Below are 17092 nucleotides of genomic sequence, written 5' to 3'. Positions count from 1 at the left end.
CACTGTTTTTGAAATATTTCTTTCTTCATGAAAAAGCTAAAATGGTCTTAATGTTACAATTCATAGTTTTTAAGACTTGACGTGTTATCTCAGATTCAGCTTTGAAAGGTAAAGTGAACTTGAACATTATTTTTGGTAATTATTAACTACAGGATTTCTGAGTGCATGGATATGATAGATCTTTGGAATTTTTTGAATCGCAATTTTCTCTCAGAGTATTTGCACTAAAAGTAAAAACAAATTGGCTTGCAGATGTTTAAGTAGAGAATGGGGGGGGGAACAAAATAATGCAGATCATGGGGGGAAAGGATAAAGAACTTGTCAGTGTGAAGAATAAGAAACTGTTACAAGAATTACTTGAAAATACAAGTTGCCTTCAAAGTTTAAAGTTTCTGCTTATCAAAATTATCAACATAACCTGCAAGCAGTATCGTGATTAAGTTGCCTTTTAAAGGAAAATCATTTTGGAGTGTTTATTTATCTGATTTTGTGAATAATGGATTTGATATATTTTGTCAAGTGCTCATGCACATATATATTTGCAAGAGACATTATTTTAAAATGGCTTAATCGGCAGCAACAGGAGATACGCGTTTGCAGAACCTGTTGTGTTCCAGCAGGGGGCTATCGTGCATACATACAAATGAAGAGCTTGTTTGTTTACTTCAGCTTTCAAGGGAGGGGGGCAGGACATAGTGCAGCAGCAGCAGCAAAAACAGGGAAAGCCTCATAGACTTGGGGGAGCAGCTTCCATATCCCTAACCCCAGTAGGTATGAGGAAAACACTGACAGATGGGTCAAAAAGTAAACTAAAATGTTTTTAAAGTACCAGAGGAAACCTATGTTGGTAAGAGAGGTGAATTCTGAAAGTAGTCTATGTACATGCACCTGCATTGGTGGTAATGTGAAAGTTTGGAAGTAAATGTTCAGGTGCCTCGTGATTGTCATTTTTAATCAATTTATCTTTCTTCCCAAAGAGGTAGATTGGAAGATTCAGAAAACTTTCACGTTTTATTTACTCAATGGTGCAGCAGAAATTTACATGTTGGCCATATAACCAATCTGCAGTTTTTTTTCCACATATCATTGGAATTTATGCACCTTATTATGTATAAAAATTGCAGGATTTGCAGTGCTCTAAGTTGTGTCAACAAATGAAAATACTATGCAATATTCATATAAAAGCACTTGGCTGGAGAAAAAAGGAACTTAATTACGTTTACAATGGTGTTGACCCATAGATTCTCCTTATGAGCTTATGAAACCCAGATTCACCACGAAGAGACTGAAGTCTTTGAGTCCTTTTTCACCCATTAGATTGTACCAATCAATGTCTTTTTATGTTTCCATTTAACAGATTCTTCTTTAAAGTATTTGACTAAGAATTGGGATATAATGGATAACTGAAATTTGGTTAGAATACTGTAGCATTTTAAATTCTTTTAAAAATTATTTCTAAAATATATTAATATGAAAAGATTTTTGCTTAAAGACTTCCTCCTCACACCCTATTGTTAATACTTTCTTGGAAGATTACTGTTACCTATTTGGTTAAGAGTTGACATCTTTATGGCATTGTACTTTATCAGTCTTATACTTAAGAATATCAAGTAGGGGGCAGCCCCGGTGGCGCAGCGGTTTAGCGCCACCTGCAGTCTAGGGCATGATCCTGGAGACCCTGGATCGAGTCCCACGTCAGGGTCCGTGCATGGAGCCTGCTTTTCCCTCTGCCTGTGTCTCTGCCTCTCTCTCTCTCTGTGTCTCTATGAATAAATAAATAAATAATCTTAAAAAAATATCAAGTAGGTATAGAAAATGTTCAGGCCAAATATATGTGGAAACAGTTTACACTGTGGAAACTCCACTGAGGGTCATTTTTCTCATTATGATTCTAAAACTTGGATAACACATTTTAATATCTCAGAAATACAGTTGTAGCTCACTCAGATTTAAATTCTAATGTCTTGTATATGTAAAAGCATATTTGGTTAGCACCTTATAATGATTATTAAAAAGGCATATCTTAAAAATACTATTCCATTAGGCAACCACATTTATCAATTTCAATAACAGGAGACAGTTGAAGTTATTTTGTTTAAAGTACATCTAGAAAACAATTTGAACTCAGTTTGCTTTTGAAGATCTAATTTCTTTTAGATACTTCTGTTTATGTTCAGTAATGTATTAAAATATATTTTGGACATATTTCACCATCATACTATTGTAAAGTCATCTTAATGTTTTTCATAGTATCAGTTTATAATGCCACATAAAGTATCCTTAGGGCTAGGAAAAGAGAAATAGATAAAAATAAAAATTTGGAAGAATATTTCACCAGTCTTAAAAATTTTTATAGTTTTATTGACATTTATAAGAGCTTTGAATATATATATGCTGACTATTCTAGCTGTATGCAATCTTTGTAAATAGTAAATCATGTCCTAATTATGAAAGTTTCCAGGGATCCCTGGGTGGCTCAGCGGTTTAGCCTTGCCTTCGGCCCAGGGTGTGATCCTGGAGTCCCTGGATCGAGTCCCACGTGGGGCTCTCTGCACGGAGTCTGCTTTTCCCTCTGCCTGTGGCTCTGCCTCTCTCTCTGTGTGTCTCTCATAAATAAATAAATAAAATCTTAAAAAAAAAAAAAAGAGTTTCTCTGTACTCAAGATTGCCAATATTAACAAAGTTCACTTTATTAAATTTATTTTTTAATAATCAAAACCTAATATTAGGAAATATGCTTTATGGCAAATAAAACAAAGTTATAAAGAATCATAATAGAGACTATTATCTAGCTTAATCCAACTTACTATTTTAAATAGTCTTTACATGCTGCCCTTTAGTTCTCTGCTGTAAGATATTGCAACATATTCTCTGATCATTCATATAGAATCCTACAAAGTCACAGTTATTAATATATAAGATATATACCTTATTGAATACAATTTTTTTGCTTTCTGAGGCAGTACATAGTAACAGCAGTTTTTCTATACATAAAATTCTAAAATAGATTAAATACTGAAAGAGTAAAGAAAAGTATTTAAATTTTTATTCTCATTTATCATGAATAAATAGATATTACTGAAATTCCAAAGGGGTGTTTTGGAGTATATTAAAATTTATACCAAATTTAGAAAACGTTGATATCATTGTGAATGTCACTTGGACTGTATCATATAGCAGAAATTTCTGGCATAAAATTAGTATGCTAAGCCAATCTGAATGTAATGTTTTGATTTTAAAAACCCTAGTGATGTGTTTGTGATACAGTTTTAAGTATAGTCATGATCATGAAGTGAATTATGCCTGAATTCAAACACATTATTTCATTAATTTTTATTAGAGTTTTAAATATCAAACATATGTAAGTCGTCTATGGAAAGCATTCTGATACTCTATCTAAACAAAGAATCAAATTTTTGATAATGGTTTTTCCAGGTCAAACCTCACCGTTCTTACACTATATTCTCAGAGTAGTAAATTGGTAGTATCTTCTTATCTAAGGCTTAATACCTAATACAATAACAGAGCTCCATCAATATATGGCTAATCGCAGATATAAAGTATCTGCTGGTAGTCCATCTCTCATAAAACCGCCGTTAGCCTTAATTCAAATCCATTGATTCCTATTCCAGTTAAAACTGAAGAACTTAATATGTCTTTTAATCCTTTTATTGTAAGCTAGGATAAAATTAATTTTACCCTGGAACTGCACAAAGCCAATTAACATGATCTTTAGAGTTATTTAGTAAAGTGCTTCAAACTGTTAAATTTATCTTGACCTCTTGGTTGCACTCTCTGACTGCTTTTTAAATGAGGCAATCAATATCTCACAGCCCTTTAAATAGCTTAAACTTCTCAAATATTTTACCTGTGTTCTAGTTAAGCTGTAAGTAAAGTGTTTACTCCTATTCGTGTAAATGTAGAGTCAATTATGCTAAATCTAAAGACAATTAAGTACTTTTGAGGAACACTGTATGAATTAAATGGTTGTTTTAATAAAAATCAAAGGCTCATATTTTGTTTAAAGAAACCCAATAATGAAGAAAGCTGCTATTTTTACACGGAACAGGTATCCTATTTGCAACTTAAAATGTAGAACATTTTTGTCCTTTACCACTGCATCCAGCTTCTGTTTTCCACACAGGGCTAGTCGAAGGTATTAATTTTCTTACTGTGATAGGGTGATCAACCGTCCTGTCAAGAAAATGGATCTCCATGTCACCCTTTAGCATGATTAAATGGAGGCATGTCTCTGTGAAAAAATACCAAATTTTCATGAGACAAATGAAATTGTAGAAAGGTCTACTTTTACAGAATTATTTTATTTTTAATATCTCAAAATCTCCCATTTGGTTGTGTCAATTTATTTATAGGAAAACATTGCAGCTAATTGCCTGTGTCTTGTATTATTTAAGAGCAAACCCAGGCAAAGCCAATAATTTTAAATGTTTCCAAATCTGAAAAATCAAAGAATCAGAAATTGCTATATGTTGCTGTTGGAATAGTAGTAGGATGGGCATCTATACCTTATATAATCACTAATCAGTCAGTGTCTCTTTTTAGGTGATCCTTTTCTTGCTCTTTTTTCCTTGTTAACAAAGAACTATCATATTTTCAGATCTGAGTACTGATAAAAATTACATACCAGAGAATTTCACCATCAGTAGTATTAATAGCCAGTTGGACAGTGTTCTTCTGAGCCTGTGCGCATGCCAAACTTTAAATTACACCAAGTGATGTGCTTGACAGCTAATTAAGATTTCATATTTTGGCCACTTAGCAGAGAGCACCTGTTATGGTACTTTCTATTAGCTTCAGGATAAAATTTAGAAATGGCTGTTTTAAAGCACATTGTTTAAACTTCCCTAAAGTCTTAATTCCTTCCCGAGAAGTGGGAGTTAAGACAAGATTGAGGTAATTAAACAAAAGGAACATAGGGAAGGTAGGAGACCAGAGTGGAGGCGGAGCTGTCCAAATGCCCCTGTTGTTTAATTTCCTACTGGAAGCAGCCCATGTGTGCTTCTGGGGCCCCCTCCCCCTTCAAGCAGTGGCCGTTGCACAGGCTGAACGGCTGGGGTCAATGCCTTGCCTATTGATCAGTATCCCTGCAGTCCCTTGCTCCAGCAGCTGCTTCATTGGCTTCTTTCAGGGCCTGCTTCAGTACATTAGAATAGAAATCCATAACCAGAGCTGTGCTCATCCAAGCAGGGGAAGAAACTAAATTAAATGGTATAAAACAATCTTGGATCAGGAGTTTGTGCCAATTCATCTTGATCTAAGATGTCACACCGGGCTCTCTGTCTGAGCACCTGGGCTAGAGGCAGCCATAGTGAAAATAGATGGAGCTGCGATCATTCATTTGTCAGCTAAGGAGCAAGGCAGCGGTTAGCAATTCCCTTCTGCAGAGGTCAGCTGACAGAACAATCAGTGCAACTGCAGAATAGAGCTTTCCTTTGAACTATTGTTATGGAGCATGCTCTTGCTGAGACATGGGGGGAGGGGAACTCGATTTGCTTCCTGTTTCAAGACTACTATGGAAAGAGTGAAATATCTACTACATGAAGCTAGATGCAGTTGCGCCGAGCTCTCACTCGTGTGTGTGTGTGTGTGTGTGTGTGTGTGTGTGTGCTTGTACTCAAACAAAGTTGGTTTTAAATGCATGTACTGAGATACAAATTATCAATCTGTTAGATATTCCTTTCTCTAGAATTTGGGTTCGTTTTCACCCTCCTAAACACAGGGGCAGTGGTTATTGATTTTGTTTCTTCTTAGTATGGGTAAGCTTTTAGCTTTCTCCCCTACTTTCGTTATTGGAACTGTGACAGATCAGTGGCACACTTGGAATCTGTCATTGCCCATAAGAACTAACACTCTTACTAACACTTTTTTACCTTTAAAAAACTAGAAGAAAACCATCAAGAGAGAGAATCAGTGGTATCTGTTTAGAAGATATTTCTGAATATTACTTAAATATTTTTGAAATGTTAATTGAGCCTTTTTTATGAGAAATGTGAATTCATGAAATAAGAGTGATCATGACCTTGGAAGTGATAAAGTAATATTATAAGGCTGGAAGGAATATTCTTGTAGCCTACAAGTGGTTTGAAATAGACTACAAAAAAATTTAACAAATTAGAGTAATGAATAATAACTAAGGTTTTACATGAAAGAATTACAATATTTTTAAAGATCAGTGTATTCTCTGGACTCATTTTGGCTTTTGTCTTTCTAATACAGTGCGTGAAAACTAATGGCAAATTTTCAGAACTTTTTTTTAAGCAAAAGTGACATGCAGAAGCTAAGAAACTACAACAGGAACAACAAATCTTTCTTTGTACTCCGATGAACCAAACTCTTCTTATTTTCCAGATAAACAGTAACCACTCTTTGATGTTACCATCTTAATTTTCTTAGTTTTTTTTATAAGTACTTTAATGCCACTTTCTTACACAATTACTCTTTTCCAACTATTAAATTCTTTGTAATATCTGCCACTTCCTTTTCTAAGGCTCAACTAGGTCTGCTCGCTCACACCCATTCTGCCTTTCAGCACGGCTAAATAAATGCAATTTAAAGTTTATATTAAAGAACTTTGTGCTCTAGGTGGTTTTTTTATTAAGCTTCTGGAAAGGCCATACCTACTTATCTTGAAAGGATTTCTTTTGCTTTGCTTTTACTCTTGTTTTAATTAACTTTTGCCAAAATTCTTACTAAATATTTTACTTTTTGTTCTAATTTTGTTTTAATTAATTTTGTTAATTGTCTTAATTTAGATTTTTAAAAGAACTTAAGGCATGACATCTAAAATCTGCAGTGTTTTCACCAACTTACTCAGGACTCACCGTGGATCTTAAAGATACCCACTTCTCTGCATCTCCTATTTACTTAGCATTATTTGACATCCCAAGACCAAACTATTCTTAATCTCTCACTTTGATTTCCACAATATCCTCTGAACCCCTAGATCTAATTACATCACTCTGTGGCTTAAATCCTACCTTGGGTATCTTCCTTCCTGTTGTTTATAGAATAAGAATTAAAATGTGAATATCTATGATGCCATCTGTGGTCTGGCCCTTGCCTGCCTCCCTTGCCCATTTTCTGTCTTTCTCTTGTCTCATAGGCTTGCAACCCAACTACTGCTTCTTGAAATAGAAGTCAACAAATTGCTTCCTTTTTTAGGTTCTTAAACATACTATTCTCTCAGTTCATAATGTTCTCATTGATTCTGTAACCTATTTCTTATTCTTATTTAGTAGCCTTTAAGTTCAAAGAGGACAGTGAACTTGCTTTTCACATGTCTTTTCACAGCAAGCATGATGCCACGAATACACCAGATCTTCAGTTCTTATATTGAGACTGAGTAACTGATGGAATTAATGAATTCCTACTACTACTGGTACTTACTATTTTTAACCTGATCGTTGCAGGAGTCTTCTTTTGGTTCTACTGGACATGTCTTATTTTACCTCATAATCTGCCTCCCACCTGCCACTATCATGATCTTTCTAACAATGAATAAATCTGATATCACCACCTTATATGAAATTATTCAACACCTTTCCACTAACCAAAAGTTAAAAGTCTTCAGCTTGCCCTGCAAAAGTCTCTCTTGATTTGGTTGGTCTACCTATAGCCTCTCATATTGTCATTCCCTTGCCTTACCTCCAGTTAGTTTACATTGAAAAAGTAAATGAAGAGACAAAATAAAATAACATCTAAAAGCATTCAGAGGTTCCTGCTGTTAATTTCCTATTTGGCATTCTGAGCTCTGAGGGCCCTTTGTTATATTGATTTTATTAATATAGAGACAGGCTACTTGAAAGGGGTCAGAAAAGCTGGATGGATGGCTGAAAAGAGTAGAAAGCTGACCTCCAGTGAAGGTGTCTCCAGAAGTTCACTTTTTAAAATTTTTCTGTACCAAATATATAGCGATGATGGATAAGATATACAAACAGAAAATCAAAAAGACATAACTAGTCTCCAGAAAGATAGATATCTCTGTGGACAAGTAATAAAATAGAAATGATCTGGGCTGAAACCCCTAGCTGCTTTCCAGAAGCAGGCTTTTGGCTCCTGTGAGCTAAAAAGGACTTAAGATATATCATGAGTAAAGCTTAAAGCCAGGATCTAGGCTGTAGATTTGCCAGTTCTTGGAAGGACCCTGAGAAGATGTAAACATATCACTACTCAGTAAAAATTGAAGTTGTATTATTAAAGGAGAGGAAAATGAATGTTGATACTGTGATTGGGAACATTAACCATAATAGGTTATGAAAATAAGTGAATTGTGTTTATCCTAAGAACCCGGAAACAAAACGGGTGCTTGGCTGGCTAAGTGGGTGGAGCTTGTGACTCTTGATCTCGGGGTTGTAAATTCAAGCCCCATGTTGGGTGTAGAATTTACTTTAAAAGTAGATTTTTAAAAAGAACCTAGAGGGATTCCTGAATGGCTCAGTTGGTTAAGCCTCTGCCTTCAGCTCAGGTCATGATCCCAGAATCCTGGGTCAAACCCTACATTGGGCTCCCTGCTCAGCAGAGAGTCTGCTTCTCCCTCTGCTTCCCACCCCACACTTGTGTGTGTGCTCTCTCTCTTTCTCTCTGTGTGTCAAATAAATCTTAAAAAAAAGAACCGACAGAGAAAACATGAAGGAGGAATAATAAAAATAACAACAGAAATTGGTGAAATAAAAGAAATGAAATATTAAGATCAAAACTGGAATATTTGTAAAATTTTTTGAGAAAGAAAGAGCATATGAGTGGGTGGGCATAGGCAGAAAGAGAGAGAGAGAGAGAGAGAGAGAAGCTCATGCAGACTCCCTGTTAAGTGAGGAGCCCAACACAGGGGCTTGATCTCATGACCCTGAGATCATGATCTGAACTGAAGGCATCATCTAAGAGCTGGATGATCAACAGTCTGAGCCACCAGACACCCCACCAAAGTATTTTTTGAAAATCTAGTAAAATATATATTTCTAGCAAAACTGATCAAGGAAAGCATAACAAGTGTTAGAGAAGGCATAAATAGTTAAAGGGAGGGATCCCTGGGTGGCGCAGCAGTTTGGCGCCTGCCTTTGGCCCAGGGCGCGATCCTGGAGACCCAGGATCGAATCCCACGTCGGGTTCCTGGTGCATGGAGCCTGCTTCTCCCTCTGCCTGTGTCTCTGCCTCTCTCTCTCTCTCTGTGTGACTACCATAAATAAATAAAAATTAAAAAAAAATAGTTAAAGGGATCCATAGGAATGATACATTTGAAATATTTTCATTATAGAGAATACTACAGATAATCTCACATCAAATAAGTAATTCCTTTAAAAGTGCAAGCTATCAAAAATGACTCAAGAAGAAATAGAAAGCCAAACTGAATAAGTAACTGCCAAACTTTTCTAAAGTACCTTTTTACATTTTCACCTGCAGTCCATTCATTTTGTTCATACTTGACAGCACCTCTTAGAATCCTTTTTATTGCAGCTATTCTAGTAGATGTGAAATGGTATCTCATCGTGGTTTTGATTTGCATTTTCCTAATGACCAGTGATGTTAAGCATCTTTGATATGCACATTGGCCACTCATATATCATTGTATTTCAAATATCTATTCAAATTGTTTACCCATTTTAAAAGTTGTAGGAGTTTGTTGTATATTCTGGATACAATCCCTTATAGATACTTAATTGACAGTACTTTCTCTCAGTCTGTGTGTTGTCTTTTTACTTTCTTGATTCTGTCATTCAAGTGTAAAAATTTGTCATATTGATGAAATCTAGTTAAAGAAATTTTAAAAATTACTTGTGCTTTTTGTATTATATTTAAGAAATTATTGGAGATCGGGAATCCCTGGGTTACTCAGCGGTTTAAAACCTGCCTTTGGCCCAAGGTGTGATCCTGGAATCCTGAGATCGAGTCCCATGTCAGGCTCCCTGCATGGGTCCTGCTTCTCCCTCTGCCTGTGTCTCTGCCTCTCTCTCTCTCTCCCCCTCTCCCTCTCCCTCTCTCTGTGTCTCTCAGGAATAAATAAATAAAATCTTTTTTTTTTTTTAAAGAAATTATTGAAGATCATGAAGGTACAGCTGTTTTCTTTTGCAACTTATTTTGTTTGGGCTCTTATATTTAGTACTGTGCATCTATTTTGAGTTGATTTTTTGTGTAGTGAAAGGTGGAAGCCCAAATTAATTCTTTTGCAGATGGATAACAAGTCATCTCAGTACCCTTTGTCGAATGGTATTCTTTCCTGAAAGAGTAATCTTGAATTTTTTTATTATTACATGTCTTTTGTGTATTGATATTTTTAACTTTGTTTTCAGGTTGCTTGTCAAGTATTCCACAAATGAAGAAGATTTCCACATCTTATGAAGAAAGACGGAAGCAGGCTACTGCTATTGTTTTACTAGGAGTAATAGGAGCTGAATTTGGTGCTGAAATTGAACCTCCTAAATTGTTGACCAGACCTCGAAGCTCTAGTCAAATTCCTGAGGGATTTGGCTTGACTAGTGGTGGATCCAACTACTCACTGGCCAGACATACTTGTAAGTTATAAAATTCCTAATGCTGATCTATTAGTTTCAATATATATGTTTTGTTAACAAAACCTCAGAATGCATATTCTGAGTTTTAACTTCAATAGGATGCCGACAAAATCAGAAAGCAGTACAATCTGTTTGGCACATTACCCTTTGGTTGTAGTTATCCAAGCTTCCTTTTAAAATTTAAAACATGGTCTTGAAAATGCTTTTCTTAAAAAACACATTTCTGATCTTTGTGTTTGCATATTTTGGTTAAGATTTTAACCTAAACTTCTCATTTCTAAAATAATTTCTATAAAACTATGCAATATGTCCTTAATGAGGTTTGAAAAGTCAGGAGTAGGGATGGATTAGTTACAATTAGAGCTCAAATAGCTTGTATGGTACTGCTACCTTGTATTCTGTGGTTGGGGTGTTTAATAACAGGTTAAAGATATTTTAAAATGTCTTTTGGTACTTCAGTGTTGGAACTCCTTTAGGTAAGGTCAAAATATTCCTACCATATTGCAGAATTATTTCTAACAAATTGTGTCATTGTAAGAACCAAATATAGTCCTACTGAATATATTGCAGGTATTCTTTATAGAACAAATTGCAGTGTGCTTTGGGGTTTGGGCCCTTTAAGGAAAGGAAAAAGATATTTGTTACTTTGTTAGTTACAACAGCAGAAAACCAGAAAACTTCCCTGGATTGTTGTCCTGTACTTATGCCACAAAATCATGGAGCCATACTAAGCTTTTATTATTAAAACCCTCCTATAGATTTAGCTGCCTGTCCTTGCCCACCTCCTTTTTTTTTTTTTTTTTTTTTTTTTTAAGATTCTTAATACAACAAAGACTTATTAGTGGTTGGTATTCTCCTGATCCCTGTTTGATATTCAGAATCAGAGAGTAATCATGACAATACCACCACCACCACCAATAAAGCAACTAATGCTTTGAACATGATTTTAAGCTCGTTTATATACATTAACTCACTTAATCTTCATAATATCCCTGTTAAGTGGGCACCTCAATTACCTCTACTTGACACATAAGGCTAACTGGGCACAGAGAGTTAGTCATCCAGGCTGAGAACATACTTCTAGGAAATGGCACTTTTTGTTTCAGCACAATCTGTTGGGCCCAGAGCTGGTGCTTTGACTGTTAATGCACACTGCTGCTGTTCAATGGCTCCTCGTTGAGAAGGGCTTACTGACCAACCTGTGCTGTTACTCCAAAATACAAGAAGAGTTTTCCATCCCCTCGTTTAATCTTCTTCAAAGTAGCTCAGCCAAAAGGTGGTACAATCTCAATTTAACTCAAGCTTCTTGGGACTTAAAAACCCAGGCCCTTTGCATTTTCCACCTGCACACATCTGCTCTGCCTCTCTCCTGTGGTCCTGCCAGCTGTGGGCCCCTCCCTCTCAGCTCTAGCATCTTTATCTTTTCTCAAGTTCTGCAGGTTCTCTGCTTTTAATTCATAAAACCCTGCTCAAATCTCACCCACTCTACAAAAGGTTCACCTCTCTATGTCATTCCAGGATTTATGTATATAAAATTTATGTGTATAGCTTCTTACTTGGAGTATTGACACTAGAATATTAGAGGTTAATGAAACTTTGGCCCGAGTTAGTCTGGTGGCTTTCAAACTTTTTTCCCCCCACTCACCATCTCTCTAATGAGGATCAAGAAATGTCTGATTCCATGCATGTTTTTATGTTGACAGCTGAAACTTTCCAACAATAAAGTTAAGCGTTTGCAAAAGATGTTATTTTGAGGGTAGTGTGAATATTGACATTTAAAAATAAAATACTATTTTTATATTCAATAGAATATTTACCATAACTATTTGTTAACCATCATCATTCATGTTTAAAAAAAAAAATGTGACAGACTTACCTTTAAAAGTCAGAAATCCCAGTGCCTGGGTGGCTCAGTCAGTCAGCATCTGACTCTTGATTTTGGCTCAGGCCATGATCTTAGGGGCATGAGATCAAGTGCCACATCTGGCTCCACACTGAGAGTGAAGCCTATTTGTGATTCTCTTTCCCTCTCTTTCTGCTATTCCCTGCTCTTGCATGTACCTGTGCACACACTTGCTCCCTCTCTCTCTCTCAAAAAAGTCAAATCCTACATCCTTGATTATTTTCCTTAGAAAAGTTCTGCCCTACGCACTCGCAGTTTTAGGAAAGGTATTTATTTGCATATTTAGCATCCAAAAATCAGTTCCTTCAAACTAACAGATCTTAAAACTATTTGTGCTTTTAAAACCATGTATTCTTGAAAAATCTTACAATGCCCTCATTTCAGGGGTTACATTCCTTATTTTGAAGACTACAAATTAGTCCAACCTTTGTGGTATAATATCTTAAGAGGTTTTTTTGTGTGTTTTGTATTTTCCTGGACATAAATGGAAAAGGAAAATGGACATAAATGCTGTTTCTCAGGAATTTTCACATAGCTCAATAGAAGTACTTATACATAAATATAGAAACATCATAAATTAATAAATTGCTGACTGACTCCACCTAAGTCATTGGCTAGTTGCTGGGCAGATTGGTCTACATCACTTTCTCTTAGTTATCTAGGCCAGTACTGTTACCATCCTTTTCTAACTACAATTCATCTTTATGCAAAATTCTGATATTCATGAATTTTCTTTTTATTTATTTATTTTTAAAGATTTTATTTATTCATGAGAGACACAGAGAGAGAGAGAGGCAGAGACACAGGCAGAGAGAGAAGCAGGGAGCCCCATGTGGGACTGGATCCCAGGATTCCAGGATCACACCCTGGGCCAAAGGCAGGTTTTAAACTGCTGAGTAACGCAGGCATCCCAGAGTTTTCTTTTAACTGTAATAATTTCACTTGCAAATTGTGTCTACTGTAACTACAAAAAGAGGAAACAGGTTAGTAGAAAAGCAGGAATTTAAAAAGGTGTGGCAACATAGAAATAGAGATTTTTCAAAGAAGCCTTGGAAATTGATTTTAAAAAAATGATAGGGTGTCAGTGTTCTACTCTTTGGGTTTGTTAGGGGACGGGGAGCTGAACTACATATAAGGAGATCCCAAAGGCTATTTCTGACAGAAGGGAAACCCTGGGATTTTCTACAAGGAGGTACTTTTGCATAATGACATCTTAGCTTTCCCAAGCAAAATAAATAGAATTTACCCAAACATTGAAAATATTTAAGTATTTTAAAGCCACGTTTGTTTCTTGAGTATTTTATTCAAAATAAAACTCTTTATTCAAAGAACTAGATGTGGGAAGGGCAGATGGTAATGCTTCTTTAGCAAATATTATTTACAATTATTTTATTGAAATAAAAGATTCTGAGAGATTTCCAGCCAGTGAGAAACAGTATATAAAAATGAATGAGGGGCGCCTGGATGGCTTAGTCGGTTGGGTGTCTGATTCTTAATTTCAGTGTGGGTTGTGATCTTGGGGTCCTGGGATCATCAGGCTCTGTGCTTTGTAGGGAGTTGGCTTGAGGATTCTTTCTCTCCCTCTCTCCACCATCCCCAACATGTGCTCTCTCTCTCTCTCTCAAATAAATAAATCTTTAAAAAAGATTATAAGAATAAAAGTGAATGATATGGGGCACCAAGGTGGCTCAGTCAGTTAAATGTCTGACTCTTGATCTCCGCTCAGGTATGGATCTCAGGATCATGAGTTTGAGCCCCATGTCATGGAGCCTGCTTGAAAAAAAATTTTTTTTTAATTTAAAAACAAATGAATACCTATAAAGAACCAGTTTAAAATGTGTAAAATGTCCTTATTATAGTTGCCCTAATTTTAATTTAATTTATTTTTTCATTTATTTATTTATAAAGATTTTATTTATTTTGAAAGAGAGAATACATGAACAGTGAGGGAGGAGCAGAGGGAGAAGGAGAAGCAGATTCCCCACTGATTAGTGAGCCTGACTGCTCTATTTTATTTTAATAATTATAAAATATTTATCAGTTTAAATCTTGCTCTCATGATTGGAAGCAATCAGAGGTCTTAAATATTCTTGTGCCTTCTTGGCTCTTTTTGATCAGTTATGTATAATATTAACTTGTTACAATGTTCACCTGATAGAAGTCACTATATGTATTGCTATGTTATTTATGTGACATTTAGAATGCATTGCAACCATTAAATATTTAGTCTTCATGGCATCCTATTGAATGAGATAATAATTATTATCCTCATTTTGAGATAAGGCCATTAAGACACAATATTTGATGAATTTTAATTGCTAATGTAGCTAGAGGTGTATAGATAGTGAATTCTAACCTTCCTTGTAAAACCATTCTGTTCTGTGAATACTTTTAATGTAGTCAATTCCCAATTACCCACCTTAATAGGAGGGAAGATGATACTACACTGATGCCTAATTCAAAAGTCATACTTTGTTTTATAATGCATCTCATACTTATATTTGAATATATATAAATCTTGTCTTTTAAAAAAAAAAGATTTTATTTATTTATTCATGAGAGAGAGAGAGAGAGAGAGAGAGAGAGAGGCAGAGACACAGGCAGAGGGAGAAGCAGGCTCCATGCAGGGAGCCCCAACATGGGACTTGATCCCAGGTCTCCAGGATCAGGCCCTGGGCTGAAGGTGGCGCTATACCGATGAGCCACCCGGGCTGCCCTGAATATATATAAATATTTTGCAGAAGTTTCACACTGCAAAATTACACTTTGTATAAAATATCAAAATCACATATTGAAGCCCAAGCTGAAGGACTCTGGAATTTCAGCCTAGATTAGAGGGCAGCCCGGGTGGCTCAGCGTTTTAGCACTGCCTTCAGCCTGGGTTGTAATCCTGGAAACCCAGGATCAAGTCCCACATCAGGCTCCCTGCATGGAGCTTGCTTCTCCCTCTGCCTGTGTCTCTGCCTCTCTCTCTCTCACTGTCTCTCATGAATAAATAAATAAAATCTTAAAAAAAGAAAAAGAAAAGCCTAAACTAGGCCACTCTTTCCTTGGTGGGAGTTGCAGTTTCCTCTTGTATAAAATAAAGGACAGAACTGTTCTGTCTTCAAAGCCCCTTTTGGTCCAGTTAGTCTCTGCTTCTGAAGTGAAATAGAGAGGATCTCAGGAAATTTACCTTCATGACCTTCTCATTTTCCCCTTCTTATAGGGATAGACACACTTATTTCAACTCAACTTCAGTAGAGATCACTTTTCATTTTTATTTTGATCAAAAAATGAGTCACTGTTGGGATATTTTAGGGTAGCACTTAAAATGTTGCCTATAGGTCTTTTAGTTCATTCTTTAAAAAAGAAATTACTTATTTTGGAGGAAAGAGAGCAAGAGGGGGAGAGGGAGAGAGAATCTTAAGCAGGCTCTGTGCTGAGTGCAGAATCCGACTTGAGGCTCAATCTCATGATCCTGAGATCATGACCTGAGCAGAAACCAAGAGTTGGTTGCTTGACCGACTGCACCACCCAGTACCCCTGGTTCATTCTTTCATTTGGCCTCTTCTTCTTTATTCTATAATTGTGGAATTATGCTGGCACATGTGTAGTGAATCCCATTTTGAATCCTCATTACCTTTTTGACCTTGGACAAGTAGCATAAGTCATTTCCCCAGGCAGTGGATTCTGAGACAGATTTGTGTGCAGGAATACTCTCGGGATCAGTAGTTTTAGGAAGTGGAAGAAGGACTGGGTAGAGGAAAACATTGAATAGTATTTCAGTTACTTAGAAAGCTTCAGCTCATCCCAGGGAACTCTGGAACTGAGATGGCCCTTCAAAGTTGTCCTTGAATTGGAGCAAAGGGCTTGGCCTTCATATCCCCATATTCAATCTGTGGATCTGGGGTGTCCTGGGAAGGGAGTGTGACCTTGGATGAGGTAGCTTTCTTCATCTTAGCACAAATCCTACAGGGGGAACTCAGCTGAAGCTTACCAGCCACTGACACTGCCAAGAACTTGGGGACAGAGTGAGTACTTCAGTTGTGGAGGAGAGGAGATGAACAGCCTCTCCAGACTTCCACTCAGCATGTTACTGACTTATGTGCATCCCAGTTCTCTCTTCTATCATCAGAAATGGAAAGAGGGACTACCTTTGAACATGCTTTTTACTTTAACTCTTAATGTATCTCTTATAACCCTGCAAGACAGCTGTTAAACTCCTAGCACAATAGGAGGCCCATTAATAATAGCTGATTATTGAACATTTACTCTGTGCCAGGCATTTTGTTATGCACTTTACATATAGTATCTTATTTAATCTTCTAATCCTATCAAATGGATACTGTTACTGTTAACATTTAGCAGAGGAGGAACCTGAACCTTTGCCCAGTACTCACCAAAGCTTTGTGAGATTGGATTAAACTGTCTTCATGTAGACACTAAATGAGGGCGTAGGTTAAATATGTTAAGATCCTACTGCTGAGGGAAGCCTGGTTAAGCATATGCTTTTAGCTCAGCGCATGATCCTGGAATTCCTGGATTGAGTCCTGTATCAGGCTCCCTGCATGGAGCCTGCTTCTCCCTCTGCCTATGTCTCTGCCCCTCCCCCTCTCATGAATAAATAAATAAATAAAATCTTTAAAAAAAATCCTGCTGAACCTGGAGTTAAACACATATT

General features: G+C 36.4%; 1 protein-coding gene across 6 annotated transcripts in view; it reads left to right on the top strand.

Moving 5' to 3' along the window:
• The window catches only part of WDR7 (WD repeat domain 7), a 351933-nt gene that overhangs the window by 193248 nt on the left and 141593 nt on the right, over window positions 1-17092 (top strand). For all 6 annotated transcript variants that reach the window (XM_049111821.1, XM_049111824.1, XM_025422170.3 and 3 more), the window contains one exon: window positions 10305-10526. In XM_049111821.1, the coding sequence (XP_048967778.1) occupies window positions 10305-10526 (222 nt within the window). The remainder of the gene's footprint in view (window positions 1-10304; window positions 10527-17092) is intronic.

The sequence above is a fragment of the Canis lupus genome, chromosome 1, assembly GCF_003254725.2.
Source record: "Canis lupus dingo isolate Sandy chromosome 1, ASM325472v2, whole genome shotgun sequence".
Classification (NCBI taxonomy): domain Eukaryota; kingdom Metazoa; phylum Chordata; class Mammalia; order Carnivora; family Canidae; genus Canis; species Canis lupus.
Note: the sequence above shows the minus strand (reverse complement) of the source record. Positions and strands in the feature narration are given on the sequence as shown.